Below are 16,733 nucleotides of genomic sequence, written 5' to 3'. Positions count from 1 at the left end.
TACTAAGATAGATGTCTGGTTCAAGAATAGTGGGAGCATAAGAGGTATTTTCAGAGAGGAAGCAGCTTTGAGCTGAGCTTTGGAAAGATGAGGAACTTACTAGCTAGACAAGATAAGGAAGGAACTTCCCAGAAAGAGCATTGCCACAACAAAAGACACAGAGGTTTGGAACAAATATATTTTCCAGAAAGTACCAACTTTGAAGTCAAAATAGGCTATGTTTTTCTAGTGAACTCCTGGCTTTTGCTGTAATTATGACTAAAAATAGTATAAACAAATACAAAAAAAAAAAAAAACCCTCTTTTCACCAATATCCAGGTGTTGTATTTCACTGTTATACTTTACTATTCCATATCCACTCTGGGGACAAAATGGCTAAATAATAATAATAATAATTCAGAGTTAGAAACAAAGACCTAGGCCATTGTGTTTCACAATCCAGAGTCCCCATTCACACTGTATCCTGGAGTTACACCTTATTGTGGCAACCTTACTTGAAAGTCTTATATGTTTCCTGAGGTATGCCACACACCCACAGATACACACAAACATCAATTTCTAGTAAATAGTTCAGATCTTTCTGCATCATCTCAAGCATTATAAAATAGGTTTTCCAACTATATTTAGCACCAGCTAAAATTGCCATTGATAAAATGGACATTGTCTAATTGTGCAAAACACCACCTCAAAACTATCTTAATTATGGACTAATTCTAGATTTCTGACAATAAAGTAGTAAAATTCAGCCTTGTATTTTTGGCTGTTCTGTATCACACCTTAAAATTGCCTTTGTATTAGGAGGTGGTAAATACTAGGCAAGTATAATGAGGACTATGCAAGCTTCTAAAGCTGAAGCCATGCCTTCCTCAAAGCTCAGTAAAGCTCTTTACAATCATCATGAATGTGTGCAAGCTGATAATTATCCTTCCAACCCATTAGTGCTCATCAGTTAAGTAGGATTTTCAAAACAAGGATCTTGAAGAACTGATCTGAGTGAAACTAAGGTGTTGAGATTAGGAGACCCAAAACTTCTCTACTGAAGTCAGTCAAAATGGTGCATATTCTTCACCTTACTCTATTGTTCTCAACTATTGCCCTTAGATGTCTTTACTCCTTTAGTCTTTTTAAAGCAGTTTTTCATTACATCTATTATCTCATTTAATTTCTGCAATAAAACTATTAGACATGTTTTACATTAATAGCCCCCTTTCCATATGAGGAAGCTGAAGCTCCAAGAGGCTGCCTACCTTATTAAAGTAGCAGCACTGCAAATCCAACCAAGACCTCTTAATTCTGAATCCCATTCATTTTTCACTCTTCCTTGTAGTTTGTAATTCAAGCCTCTTGACATTTTATGTAGTAACTTTCAACCATTTCATACTACCTATAAAGTTAATACAAACAGCAATATTTATATAACATTATGCACCAAGTCTGATTTTAAGGACTGTATGCATATGAAATTCATCTTCTGAACATTCTATAGAGACAATTTGCCATTAATTTACTGTATGACCTTAAAGAAATTACTCAAGGTCTTTGAGACTAAGTTCTCTCCTATGTAAAATGAGTAGCTTGAATTAGAACAGAAATGGCAAATAAATTTTAATCAAGGTTGAAACTCTAACCAATTGGCAATAGCTGCCTGAAGAGTTGTAATGAAAAGTATTCTAAGGCCATGTTGAGGCTCAGCAGTAATCCCGGCAATGATCAGTTTGTGATGGCTGTCAAGGTCATAGAGAGTAACGGTGTGTGGAACGCACTTGCCATCTATGAAGCACATGAACCCTAAGCCCTTTCTTAGCACTAACATTCTATGGCTCTAAGAACCTAATTAGTTCTTAAAAATCATCATATGCAGGCATTAAAAACTAAATTTCGTGCATTAAATGTATTGCCACTGGTCTTCTCTCCATCATTTCGCTTTTCTAGTTTCCAGGAATTCCTAAAGAACAGCAATTTGCTTTTGTCTAGCATGAAGGCATACTAGGGTCTCTCATTGTGACTGGCTTCCAGTTTAAACACATAGTGTTTTGTGGAGACTGTGACAAAACCCTCTGCCAGACATCCACACAGAGCTCTGTGCTGCTCTCCCACTTTCAGCCATGCAGTTGCCAGAACAAAACCAAGAAATAGTTTGTACCTTTTTTCAGCTGTTATTTCAAAGTGCCAACCCCTCCTGAGTAGAAAATAGAAAAACTCTTAAGGATGACTATTTTATGGGGATGACACAGCAGCAATAAAAAGAAGGAAAGAGAGAGACAGAGAGAGAGAGAGAACTTGTGTTTAGAGGCAGAACACCTGATGGCCTCTTAATAACCCTGACCTGGTTTCACCCCCTATCTCTCATTTCAATTTTTTGTTCATTTGTAAGCTTTACCTCAACACCCACCCACCCTGCCCCACAGAGAATTCTGCTTCTCTCACTGTTTCAAGACAATGCAATATACTCCACAAGAGTTGCAGAAGGTGTGATATTAAATCTTGACTCCACTAATTACTAGCTGGGGAATCAAGGCTCATTAACATCTCTGAGCCTCAGCTTCTTCATCTGTAAAATGGGGATCATCAGAGTACCCACCTCAAGCAATGGCTGTGAAAAATAAAAGCCAGTGAGTGTGAAAGACCCTCAGGGCCTGCAAATTGCCATAAAGACAGGATTTTTCTCTCCTTCATCACAGTGGCTTTTTCTCTTCTCCTTTGTCTCTTCCCCATTACCCATAGGGCTTTTCATTCTTGGACATGGAAGTAAAAATTAGTTTAAGATGCTGAATTCACAGCAATTATGTCATACCCACATCCAAGGGTTTCCCCACAGGCTTCCTGGGTATTACACAGTACCTGATTGCCACAAGGTCTTGAGAATTGGGGTGCCCTGGACATAAGGGATGCTGCCATTGCTGTCTACCAACACTACTGCTCTGAACCAGAACCAGTGCCTTTCATTAGAGAAGTAAACCAAGAAGCTATGGATAGACAGATAGAGAACTCTTGAACAAAATTAATCAAAGCTATGCTTTGTCCTAGTTTCCTGAATCACAATCATATATGCTGACATCAAATATCTTATTAAAGATTTGCCTTTAGAACATTCCATCAGAATGATTTGCAAAGCCATTGGGAAGAGATTTTTATGGGAACATGGTGTGCTCTATTTATTTAGAGAAAACCATGCTTTCCAAAATTAAATGACCCTATTGACAGAAACACAAAGTAGAACCTACCTTTGGCCTAATTGCTCATCCTGTTTCCCATGACTTAAATCAGAATGCAAATTTGTTGACATCTTTATGTCAAGCACTCAATGGGGCACTGGAGACATGGTGATGAGTGAAACTCAGTCTTTACCTTTATGAAGCTCCCAGCCTAATCATGAAGTCCAAGAGTTACCTGACATTTAAAGCTTTTGTTATCCCATGGTCAGGATTATTCCCTTGCACATTAATTGTTGAAGATGTCCCCCGTAAAGTTATAGTCTAATATTGCAATATTAGTCTACTATGCTTCTATCATTAAAACTATACTTTTTCCCCAAGAATTTATACACTTCTTTAATTGACCCACAGCATTTTCCTGATGAAATAATACTAAAATAAAACCTTGAATGCTTATACCCTCTACGTAGCTCAGGCTTTAAATAACTGGGGGTTAGTAATCAATCACCTTCACGTTTTTTGGCCTAGGCTCTGTACATTTCAGTAGTTTATTCAAAGGGAATCATTCTTTTCCTGAGTACAGAAAATAATGAATCTGACTCCTCACTGACCAAACCCCTGACCAATATGGGAGAGTCCCCTGAACACTTCTGGAGTGGCCATGGGTAGATACCACTTACGAGGAGCATCAAGGTCCATTCTCTGTATCCTTAGGAAGTAGCTTGGCGTGGTGGCGCCTTTCTGAGCCCAAGCCCTCCTTGAGGCTGTGGTAAGATATGACTTCAGCCTGGGGCCATTTCTCACACTTGAAAAAGTAAGACACTCCTACCCCCATCCCATTGCAGCTACCCAGCCTCCAAGGAAGTCATCTGACTTCACAGCTATACCCACATATTGCTTAATTTTCCCAAATCAGTCATTATCAAAACAGTCGATGATATTAACTCTTCTTATGAAATTACCTCTTCTTTCCCTGGTGCTGTGGCTATTGAAGGAAGAGAACCTGGCGTTGATAAACTATGAACGTGCTTCAGGGGTGGGCAGTGAGGATATACAGCAAAGGTGAATTGCCCTTTGGTTTCAGAAGTTACCTCATATTCCACTCCTGCTCCACTATCTCTTCTAGTAGACAGAAAGTTCTTTTCAACAGCCCTAACCCATTGCCGCTCCAAAGGTTAGTCAACGCAAATAAAAATGCAAACACTTCCGGGTTTGCAGCTGAAATTGAGCTAATCCTCTGAGCAATTAATTCATCAATTGTATAAAATAGATGATTGAAAAAATAAATACCCAAAACCAATTTAATTTCTATGGTTATTTGTTGACTTGAGGTCCACCCTGAATCAGAAGTCTTGTAACAAATGACATTGGAGGGACCGACATTTTACTACTGTGTCTTCCTTAGTTCTCTATCTGAAGTGTCAAGACATGGTTTAGCAGCAATTATAACCGATGATGTAGGACACTCCTCAATTTTTGATCTTCATTAATTGACCTACAACATTTTCCTGATGAATTAATATTAGAGTAAAACCCTGAGTGTCCTGATGAAGTTTTTATATCATAAATTAAACAAGAATATACTTGCTTTTGAACAGTGTGCTTCTTGGGGAAATAAAATAGAAGATGAAATAAAAGGTACAGCAATTCTGATTATGTAGCAGCCAACTGTTGAACTGGACCCTTTCCTTGAACTAAATGGCTTCCTTTTAAGTAGTAATGCTTGGTGTAGAGGCCATGGCATTCCATTCTCAATGCCAGACAGAAATCAGTCTCACAGGTCATTGCCCTGCAGCAAATAGCTAGCGACCAGTTATTACTTAGAGTTATGACTGTGAAAATCTGATACTAAAATAGTGCTAAAGAGTTTTGCGAGGATGAAGGGATTTTTGAATGGCTCAAGGAGAAAGAGCAAGGAAAATTAACTCTGAGCTGTGTCTGTTTCCTGTATTTCAGAGCAGGGCTTGTCTCTGTAATGTATGACTGATTGTTAGTTCACTGTGGTTTTCTTTTCTTCTCTTCTCAGGAGGACAAGAAGACCTCATTCTTTCCTATGAGCCTGTTACAAGGCAGGAAAGTAAGTTTCCCAGCACGCTTTCATTCCTGATTTCTGGGACATAAATAGGTGACATCATTGAAGGAGGGAAAGAGTGAAGGACTAAGGAGAATAAACTCTGCTTAATACTCCGTTGTCTTGAGACGGTACCCTTTTCTCTCTCTCTCCCCCCCCCCCCCCCCCCCCCCCCCCGTCTCTCTCACCCTATCACCAAACAAACAACTTCCCTGCTGAGTATGGGCAGTAACAGCTCCTAAGAGAAGGATGCAGCCCTCCAGATGAGTGGTCCTCAATGGGAAGGAGCACATTCAAATTACCTAAAGAGCACTAGCTGTGAGACTGGTGAATAAAGTCTCCTTAGAGACTGATGTCAGCTCAGTATTGAGAAGGCCTTTCTAGCAGATCTGCCTAAGATATAGGCTATCTGTAAGCTGCTGCTTTTTCCTGGAAGCATTCGTGCAGAGGCTAATTGCTATTGACAAGGATATTGCAGAGAGAATTCAAACATCAGATGGGGAGTTGTACCCCGTGAACTTTCAGGTTCCTTCTAATCCCAGATACAAGGAAATCTAGATACCATATCAAAGTATAGAGAGTATTTTGATCTGGGGAAAAGAAATCATGAAAACATAAGATGTTGTTACTACTAACAATTACTTTTTATAGTCATGTCTAAACAATAGCTGAACAGCTGGTTTGGATTCTTTCTTCTCCCACTCAGTTGACTAAATTCAGTTGTTTTGACATTATGTAGGCAGAGCCAGAGAGTAAGCAAAACTCCTCTAAATGTTTCTTTTCATCGACAGATACTGCAGTTGCCTTTCCCTGCTAGTAGATTCCAGAAAGTAGGCACTGCCAACCTCCTGAGTGTTAAACATCAATTTCCCTATGCAAGGCTGTATGAGTAATTTATCCAGTGAAGTAATGCCCTTAGCAGCTCTTACTGTCTGACAGTTAAGAATCACCCTTGCAGGACAGTTTTGCAGTTGTTTCCAAGTCTTTCTCTTTATCTCCATCTTCCTTTGCCATTCTGCAGTAAACTATACCCGGCCGGTGATTATCCTGGGGCCCATGAAGGATCGGATCAATGACGACTTGATATCTGAATTCCCTGATAAATTTGGCTCCTGTGTGCCTCGTAAGTGTCATTTTTCTTTCCTCTAGGGGGAAAAAAAAAAGAGCTTGGAGTCTTTATGAGATGGTAAAACGTAATTGCGTTCCTCCAGTAGTCTCTCCAGTAATTCAAATACCAACCATTTCCGATTAGCCGAGTGCCTTATTTAATTTCTTTGCCTAACACTTTTCTTTTATGCTGCTGTGTGTCATTCTGTATTTAACAAAAATAATAATGTTTTCTCTAAACTGATTGTAGCTCCTTAAAAGGCAGGAGCTTAAAAGGTGAATCTTTGTGGCCCCCCAGCTATTTAAAACAGCATAGAATTTATGATAGGCATCAGTATGTTTTTATAGATTGATTGAAATGCCACTGAAACATTATTTTTTATAGGACGGAAGAGATCGGAAACAAAGCCATATATTAAAATCCTCTCAGGATGACTTAGGGCCGTATGTCAATCCCAAAACCCAACAGGCTTTCCCATGTTGACAGTCCTAGGTTTAGGGAGGATGAAGACAAGAAGATGTGTAACACTTCAATTTGACCTCTAGGCCATTACAGACTTTAAACTACTTTCTTCTCATTATAGATATTCATCAGGCTTCCTGGGCCCTCTGATTGTAGCCTTATTAGATTCTAATGCTCTGCCTTCGCTCCTCCCAACCCCCTACCATACTTTCTCCACTCATTCAGCCCGTCTATACCCCGACTCTGTCACACAGAAATGCATGCAGACCTTCTATGTATGTAGACAGGTCCATCAGGAAATTTTAATTTATTAGATAATGGAGCTCTTACATCTGATACCAACAGATATTTCTCTTCCATTCTACATATTTTAACACTTAGGCTTTCAAGTGTCTCTAACATTCCAGTACTGCAAATTTTGCATGAGATACATAAGAATAGCAGGAATTGTATGTGTCCAGTACATGGCCAAAAGACTAGGATGATTGCTGTATCTCATGAAACAATTCCCAGCAAGGGCTCTGGGAAGAGATCCTGCCATAGAACATATCCTGAGAAAGTCTTCAGATAGGAAGGAGCAAATGAAACTCCAGGTCATTTACAACAGCTTCCAGCTTGCTCTTCCACTTTTGAGGGAAAGAAAACAGAAAGTACTTAAGCATTCTTTCCACTTTTCCTTTCACCTTATATATTCCTTCTCTTTTTTTAAATTAATAGAACCATTTTATGAGAGTCAATATGTGTTCATTGTACAAAACTTGGAAAATACTAAAAAGGAAGTTAAACAAGAAAATTAAAAGTACACAAAATCCCACACAATACCCAGAGATAACATCAGTGTAAATATTTTGTACATTTCCATCTATTCTTTCTTTATATGCATCCATTTTTCCCTGTGATTATTTTTTGCTTATTTAAAATTTTATATAACTATTTCAAATGAGTATTATATCACAATTAATCATTCTTTCTGAACAGTTTGGTTTTTTCCCATTTTTCACTATTATGAATTATAATGAAAATATCATTGTAATTGTGTTATAATTATTACTTATAAAATAATAGAATGAATATCTTTAAGGATGAATCTGTATCTGAAGTTTTGATCATTTTTATAAACATATTTCTAGGAAAAAAATAAGTAAGTCGAAGATTTAAAATATTTTAACAGCTTTTATTCATTTTGCTGGGTTGCTTTCCCCTTCTTTTCTTACCAAAAAATTTAGGTGAAATGGTTAGAGTTGCTGATTTTTAGTCCTGTGTTAACTGCAATTATCTTATTTTATATATGTTGAGGTCTGAATTTTATGTTCCTTTATAGAATATTAAGTTTTTGTTCTGGCAGGTGATAATTTACTGACACATCAGCCTCTTCCATTTGTGATATGATTTTCACTTTGTGAAGATGGATGTAGAGTAAGTCTAGAGTAACCTTTTAAAATGTGGCCTTTCTGGGATCTCCATGGGTTCTGACTGAACTCCGGTGTCTTCTAGCGGTGTGTAATGTCTAAACTGTCCATTTGAAAATGGCCTCTAGGCAGAGAGGTGGGGTGAATCCTCTCTCATATGTTTCTCTTTTCTCAAAGATTACAGCCCTGTACTTCCTGTTGTCTGATGCCTGAAAACAGTTATTTCATACATTTTGTCCAGTTTTTTAGTTGCTCATGGTGGGAGGGTAAGAGTAGTACCTGTTACTATGTCACAGTTCTTCATACTACATATTTCTACATATCAGTGTTGAGGATGTGGTGGAGAATATAGGTGTAAAGCAAGTTTATGGTATAAATGTACCTTACTTTTTTTATTTTTTGTTTTCTAAAGATACTACGAGGCCAAAGCGAGACTACGAGGTGGATGGCAGAGACTATCACTTTGTCATTTCCAGAGAACAAATGGAGAAAGATATCCAAGAGCACAAGTTTATAGAAGCTGGCCAGTACAATGACAATTTATATGGAACCAGTGTGCAGTCTGTGAGATTTGTAGCAGAAAGAGTATGTTCACCAATCTTCTTACACCTCCCCCTGAAGAAGGTTTCTAGGTTGCAAACTGCATTTTTTTGGTCATTACTCTTTCTTGATTGCAATTGTAAATTTTGATTAAATAATTTAAGACATCCAAGCAGAGAATCACCTCAGAGCAATGTCATTAATCTTTGTTCTAACTTCAATAAAGTGTTCTCACTGACTAGAAAAAGTAGGAACGGGGTTGGGGAGATATCTATAAACCTAAAGCAATTAACAGCTTGAAGTTCGTGAGGATTCGCTTTGTCTTTGACTCACTTTCTGAGGCCCCAATAAACAACCTAGATTTTATTAAGGCAGGTTTACTACTTTGGTTGTAAACTAAGGGGATAGCGTTCCTGAATTCTTTTGTTAGAGGAAGTTATTTTTTTCTCTCTCTCTCTGAAAACTTGGCATCCTCATGGTGGAAGAGAAGATAGATGAGAAGGGCTGCCCAGCCCGCTGCTCAAAGAAGTTCTAGCTTAGAGGAGGTGTAGATGCTGCAATTCTTTCCTTGCTGGTAACTTCACAGGCATGGAAAAGAGAAGAATGTTCAGGAGAGGATAGGATAGGAAGGCACCTGGGTGTGGCTATACAATCTGCCTACAGAGGGATCCTATCTCCTGTGAAAACAGAGAACCAATATCATAGGAGAAGATATTTGTTGGATTGATTTGATTTGCCATGACCTTTTCCAGTGTACTGCTAAAGAATTAAACAAGAAATTTTGATGTCTATCTAAGAATACACTAAGAAGTTGCATCTATTTTCTTTCCTTCCTCTCAAAAGTTCAGTTCTATCAACTATATAAATACTGGTTCTAGTCAAACTGTCCTGGATAATTGCACCTATTTTCCTCTTTGTTCATGTCGTTAACTTGAAATGTTCTGACCGGTGAATAATCATCCAGCATTTATACGTGTTGCATGACTGCTGCACTTCACAGATAGAAAACTTGAAGTCTATTACCTAAGTAATAACGGCTTGAACCATCTTAGTGGGTTTCTCGTATAAGAAGAGTTCAAGTATTCACTGGACTGTATTCATTTTCATGTGAACATTATAGATGAGATTTTAGCCCTTATTGTTGATTTAGGATTGTTCCTATCTGCATAAAGTACCTTTTTTTCTCTTCTTGCATAAAGTTATTCTAGCCTCAGGGTAATGAGGACATTTCTCTCCAGGAGGTAGAATATGATGTGGCAAATGTATCTGCATTTCCAGAAATGCTTTATAAAGTAGCTCCTTGCTCTGAGCACTCATTGCAGTGGAAGCCAAGTTAAATGAGGTGTGCTATAATGTAATAGCATTTTTATTTGTTAACCAACACAAAATTTACATACCTCATGCAAGCCTTTCTCTCTTGGCATTTAACCAGCATTTAATTTATTCATATATATATATGTATATATGTTATACATATATATTTTTTTTTTGTTTAGTTGGTTTTTTTTTTGAGATGGAGTTTCACTCTTATTGCCCAGGCTGGAATGCAATGGTGCAGTCTCGGCTCACTGCAACCTCCGCCTCCTGGGTTCAAGTGATTCTCCTGCCTCAGCCTCCTAAGTAGCTGGGATTACAGGTGCCCACCACCACGCCTGGCTAATTTTTTGTATTTTTAGTGGAGACAGGGTTTCACCATTTTGGTCAGGCTGGTCTTGAACTCCTGATCTCAGGTGATCCACCCGCCTCGGCCTCCCAAAGTACTAGGATTACAGGCATGAGCCACTGCGCCCAGCCAATATATTTAAGTTAACTAACCATTTTTGTGTCTGTCCTCCACTAGATTGAGCACATTGCAGACAGGATACATACAAGCGCTTTAAAAAATTCACATTATTCTCAATCTTCCACATTGAATGTTGGGCAGGGTGAGATAATGAAGTGTCTATTTTTTCCAACCAACAATTCTGTTAGTGCTCAAGGCTTGGGTTTGCATGCTCCTAGCACTAGATTATTCAGCAAGTTAGTTAGTGTGAGTCTTCTATAAAATGCAGCTGATAATACCTACCTCAGAGATTTGGGGATTTCTTCTTGACAATTGTCTTCAGAGATGGTTTTTAAACTTCGTAAGAATAGACTCAGTCACATAACATATGGCTGCATGTCATCTTTGTGTGTTACATCAGGTATTTAACTGAGAGAACACATGTAAAATGTCTAGTCCAGTGGCAGACACTTTGTAAGGGGCTAGTTAGTATTAGTTATTGTAAACACTCAATGATCAATTTTTATTTACTATATATCAATTTACTATGTATTGATTTTTATTATATATCAATTTACTGTGTATCAATTTTTATTTACTCTTTGCAGCGATCTTTTTCTGACTTTAGAAATCTAGCATCCCCTACCTTCCTCTAAAACCTACATACATTAGTTTCTTTTTGTTGGATTATGGCCATGTTTTCTATATTAACTTCATATTTTTCTTCTCTTTCTACCAGGGCAAACACTGTATACTTGATGTATCAGGAAATGCTATCAAGCGGTTACAAGTTGCCCAGCTCTATCCCATTGCCATCTTCATAAAACCCAGGTCTCTGGAACCTCTTATGTGAGTAGAGGGCATTGGAGGCCTTCATCCAACTAACTCCCTGTTCCATCTTATACTGCAAATTACTAACAGGACTTTGCTGGGAATTCTTACAAATGGGAAATGCCATTGTTGATTTTTCAGCATTCTCTTTTTTTAAAGATACATCAAAGCTTTTTAAACCACTAGAAACATAATGTCAGTGATTTCTTTTTTTTCACACCCCTCATTTTAACAATAATGGTAATTCCTTAAAACATCTTCAGTAATGTTTCCTGATTTTTATTGTTTTACTTCACAGGTTGTTTTGTTTGTTAGTTTTTGAGGTTTTGTTGTTGTTGTTGTTTTGAGGATAGCTTGGCTTGGTTTGGTTTTTTGGTTTGCTTTTGTTTTCCAAGTGATAGAAAGCAATCATTTTTTAATTGTCTCATACTTCTGAGGCAGGTCCATAAGTAAATCTTTTTAAATATGTAGATTTTTTATAGAGAGAGCAGACAACATTTGAGACTTTTTTCATTGGCATTTTCCTTGGTTCTATAATAGAATTCTAATGTTCCTTAATTAAAACTTTACATACGTAGAACATTGTTCTTAATAGAGTTTTCTTAGTGGCATGGCAGTAAAACATGTGTAACTTAAGCCAGTAGCTTCATACCTGTGCACTCAGGGTCTTTTCTTGTTTTTCTTGTTTTTTGTTTTTTGTGTTTTTTTCTCCAAAGGACTTGTGAAATAACTTCTTTCAAAAATCATTAAACAAAGTAGGCAGACATTCACGATCTGACTGTAAAGTCAGTATAGGCAACCCCCATTCACAAAGGTGAAGCTAAGAAGGGGCTACCAGCAGGGACCTGAAAATTGATCAGGCAAGATTTGGTTCTTTGCTTTGCCACTGATCAGTTAAGTAACCTTGGGCAAATTGTTTGACCTTTCTAAGATTTAGCTCCTCACCTCTAAACAAGGCACACTAATAACCTCATAGAGCTAGTATAAAGGTTAAATAACAAGATTGGGAGTTTAGTAAAGCTGTTCATATAGCCTTTGGCATACGGTAAGTACTCAATACATAATACCCATTATTATTATAAAAGATATAAAATTACTTCATTATAAAGGAATAGAACTATTTTATCATTATAGAACATACAAACAGCACCTCTTCCATGACAGTGCAAGAGATAATGCCAATGTGTCTGTCATAAGGGCCTTGATCAAATATTGCCTTCATCTAGGCCTCAAGACCATAGTGTTTGACAAAGTTCAGGAGTGAACCACAGAGTACTGGAAAACAATGTTTATGGAAAGACTGAAGAAATGGAAATTGTTTAATCCCAGCAGTAAAAGCAATTGCTTGCAGAGGATATTAACTAACTGTTCTGTGTCTCCTCTGAAGACAAAGAAGCCAAGCAAACTGCAGCAGCTGGAATGGCAGCCTGAGAGAATTAAGTTAAATACATAGTTGAGCTCTGGGGAAATTGCCAGAGATGTATCTTGAAAGCAGAATATAGTCCCATAAACAAAAAATGGACAAGGATTCTTACCAGGATAAAAAAAAAAGATTGGGAGGTCACTGACAGTACCTTCAGCCCCATGAATTTAGGTATTAAATTATAATATAAAGAGTTTTTCCCATGGCTGGCACATGGAAAAATATGTACTAATGATAAAATAATGATTCTTAATATTATCATCCCCAACAACACGTATTAAATTTTTCCTTATATAGGATACCGTGTTGGGCATAGAACAAAGTGAATTAAGCAAGTACAAATTTCATAATGTAAAATTGATCTATAATGTGTAAAGAGCCTCATAAATATAAGTAATGCTAACATTAATAAGAGAAGAGAAATAGTCCTCCTGGGAACAGCCATCTTAAAGGCCTGTTTCAGAAATAGAAAAATAAATCTTCATATTGTAAACACTTAGTGGGATAAATGGCTTCCCAGGGGAGTGAGGCCTGAGGGAACGACAGCAGTGGCACATTTGGTCCAGTGCGATATTCGGAGACAGTCCCATCTGGCACTCCATAGGAGAAGGTCTACTGCCTTCCACAACTATGAGATGACTTATTTTAGTTATGCCTTAGGGCACTGTCACAGCCACTTATCACCAAGGAAAGCTAAACATACTAAAGGCTGGATTTCACAATGAGGACAGTGAATCTGACATAATTTGCTGCAGCCATATTCATGAGTCTTAAGCGCAATGATGGTGACATTCAGACCAATGCAATCTAACTATTAAATGTTGGATGTTTACTTTACAGTTCACTCTTTTCCAAGGCTTTTACTCCAGGAGCAAAGCTGCCATGAATTGCCCATTCCCCAGGGAGGAGTGAATGCTAGGTCAGCCGGAACAAAAGCATGGCAGCTGTCACATTTACGCATTGATACATCATCACACACATTATTTCTCAAGTGCATCATCCACATCAAATCACAGAGCTTATTAGCACATACATAGCTGACTTTTCAGAGGAGCATAAAATCAAGGATGTGTAGGAAAGGGACGTTATTTTTATATTGTGCCACCATCTGACTTCTGTTCCCTTCCCACGCGGCAATGTCTCTTCACCCTGTCACTTCCGGTCTGCTTTTACCTTCCTGCTCCCATGATGCTCTGTGTTTACTTCTGTCTTCAACTATCTTATAATTATGTTTATTTATCTAGCTCCCCATTTGTTCATTCATTCATTCATTTACTCACTTATTCATTCAACAAATAAGTGTTGAGTCAGACTCCATGCCACATGCTGACAAACAAGCCATGGTCTTCACCCTCAAAGAATTACTGATCAGTCAAGGAGACAAAATAAATTCACAGGTTAGAGGATAAAAACCTAAACTAAGTTATTGCTATAATCAGTAAAAAGGTAATTCAGAGAAGATGGAATTCTTGGCAGTCAAGTCGAAGAAGATCCAGAACTACATGATTTCTTTTTTTGAGACAGGATATCGCCGTATTGCCCAAGCTGGAGTATAGTGGTGCCATCATGGCTCACTGCAGTCATGACCTCTTGGGTTCAAGCCGTGTTCCCTCCTCAGCCTCCCAAGTAGCTGGGACTAAAGGCATGTGCCACCATGCCCAGGTAATGTTTGTATTTTTTGCAGAGACAGGGTTTCAGCATGTTGCCCAAGCTGTTCTTGAACTCCTGAGCTCAAGTGATCCACCTGCCTCAGCCTCCCAAGGTGTTGGGATTATAGACATGAGCCACTGTGCCTGGCCCACATGATTTCTTGACATCTGGAGCAAATATCTTTCTCTGAAGGGCAGCCCTTGGTTTAGCCCAGCATCTTCTCCACCCACAAGTAACATCCATTCACAGCATGTAGGGCTGAGACTGTTTGGAAAAAAAATTATACATACTCCCCCTCAGGACAAGATGAGTTTAGCAACAAGAGTTCAGGAAATTCCCACTTCTTTGTATTTTAGACATTAATGTCTAACATCAATATTTTGTTTTTTTCAAATAAGCCTCTTTTGAAAGATATCAAGTCTTTGTATAGTAGGAAGTCTAACTAAAAATTGGTTTAAAAACCCGAAACCTTGAGTTCTTACCCCAGATTACTCTTTGTTAAACACACAGTCTTAAGCATGTCCCTTCTTGCCTCCGTTACTTGCTCTGGAAAGCAATTGACTAAGGCCAGATTTTCCAGACCCAGATCTCTGGCTTCTTAAGCAGCATGCAAGACAGTAATGATTTCAGAAATTCTACGTGCACCTGTGATGCATCCTGATCAGCCAAGCAGATTGTATTTGACTGGACTTCTTTTTTTAAATACCTGGAAGACCTGGAAAGATAAAGCTACCAGTAGTTAAGAATCAATAGATTAGGTTTTAGAGAGAATTCAAGAATTTTTCATTTCTCTCCCACCTTGATTTATCCTTGAGACTTTTAAAAAATTGTATATATAATAGTTGTACATATTTTTGGAGTATATGTCATATTTTAATACCTGTATACAATGTGTAATGATCAAATCAGGGTAATTGGAATATCCATCACTGGAAATGTTTTGGGAACATTACAGTTCTTCTCTTCTAGCTATTTTGAAATATTCCTCTAACTGCATTTTATACCCCTTAACTAGCTCCTCTTCATCTCCCCTCCTGCCTTCCCTTCCCAGTCTCTGATAACTACCATTCTACTCTCCCACATTTCAGAGAGTCTGAGATACACTAGAACAAACTCCAAGAAAGGGTGACCAGGAAAGTTCAGATTTAGAAATCACATCAAATGAGGGGATAGATGAAGCAACAGGACAGTTTATTCTGAAGAAGTAGAAGCCTCAAGACACACGTAAGCACTTTACTGAGATATCCTAGGGCCTACCATGGTAGATATTAGGTCCCTGCAGAACAGGGACCAGTGACTGCAAATCATAAGGAGACATATTTGGCTTTAATCCAATGTGGGAGCAAGAGACTGCCCTTTGAGAGAATGAGCTTTCTGGCCGGGAGTCCTTGTTGCTGAAATTATTCCAGCGCAGAGGAGTCCTGAATGAAGACTAAAAAGCTGTTGCTAACATTACACTATGCTTTCTGCAAGATTTATTTTTGCTATACATTTTAATATTTTAGGATTTGGAACATTCCCTTTATGTTCTAATACAAATCCTCATTTTCCCAGGGAGATGAATAAGCGTCTAACAGAGGAACAAGCCAAGAAAACCTATGATCGAGCAATTAAGCTAGAACAAGAATTTGGAGAATATTTTACAGGTAAGTTCACATTTACCCTGGTAGTATGAGAAAGGGGATAAATTGTCTGACATTTGGCATAGAGAGGGCTCTAGCCTGGTGTACTTGTGCCCTAAAACCTTCCGGTTGAGAATCCCTAATATCTGTTACATTCACAAGGAGTCTCCCTCTGCTTCACCCATTTTGACGCAAAGCCCTGGGTTCTCCTGAGAGTTCAGCTACGGTCAGCTCCCATGTTCCCACCAGCCCTACCCAAAACTATGGGCAACGGATGCCCCTGAGCTGTCTCCTACCATGAAAAGGATTTTAGGCACTGCTACCTCATTAACTATGTCCCTGATATCATCAGAAAACTTGAAAAACAAAATTTTAGGGCTCAAAATGGTCAGTGTCCAAAGCAGTTCCTCTTGAGAAGCCTGGAGGCCTCTGTCCCCTGCTCCATGAGCCGTCGTCAGTGTCCCCATCACCCAGCAGCAGCACGTGAACAAGATACTTGAAACTCTTCCTCATGTTTCAGTTCACTGTGTCATGTCTCAACCAAAAACGGTTTTTATTTTCTTTTTAAATGTTTCCTTGGAAACATGAAGTTAGGGGAATAGAGGTTTTTATTCTCCTGGATGGCCTGAGTTCTGAGTTCTCTGTTCCTATATGCTTTCATAGAACACTGAGTAATCAGACTTTGTGAAATTTGCCTTAC

The 16,733-nt window shown here is 38.4% G+C and overlaps 1 protein-coding gene across 11 annotated transcripts in view; it reads left to right on the top strand.

Moving 5' to 3' along the window:
- The window catches only part of DLG2 (discs large MAGUK scaffold protein 2), a 1,315,102-nt gene that overhangs the window by 1,292,042 nt on the left and 6,327 nt on the right, over window positions 1–16,733 (top strand). For 10 of the 11 annotated variants that reach the window (XM_033207409.1, XM_033207408.1, XM_033207419.1 and 7 more), the window contains 5 exons: window positions 5,182–5,232; window positions 6,248–6,349; window positions 8,618–8,790; window positions 11,247–11,356; window positions 15,966–16,057. In XM_033207409.1, the coding sequence (XP_033063300.1) occupies window positions 5,182–5,232; window positions 6,248–6,349; window positions 8,618–8,790; window positions 11,247–11,356; window positions 15,966–16,057 (528 nt within the window). Of the gene's footprint in view, window positions 1–5,181; window positions 5,233–6,247; window positions 6,350–8,617; window positions 8,791–11,246; window positions 11,357–15,965; window positions 16,087–16,733 lie in introns of those variants that run through there. The other variant, XM_033207418.1, reaches the window with a different exon arrangement.

Source organism: Trachypithecus francoisi, unplaced genomic scaffold (genome assembly GCF_009764315.1).
Source record: "Trachypithecus francoisi isolate TF-2019V2 unplaced genomic scaffold, Tfra_2.0 Lachesis_group8, whole genome shotgun sequence".
NCBI classification, from domain to species: domain Eukaryota; kingdom Metazoa; phylum Chordata; class Mammalia; order Primates; family Cercopithecidae; genus Trachypithecus; species Trachypithecus francoisi.
The sequence above is the reverse complement of the archived record's forward strand: the minus strand, read 5'-3'. Positions and strand labels throughout refer to the sequence as shown.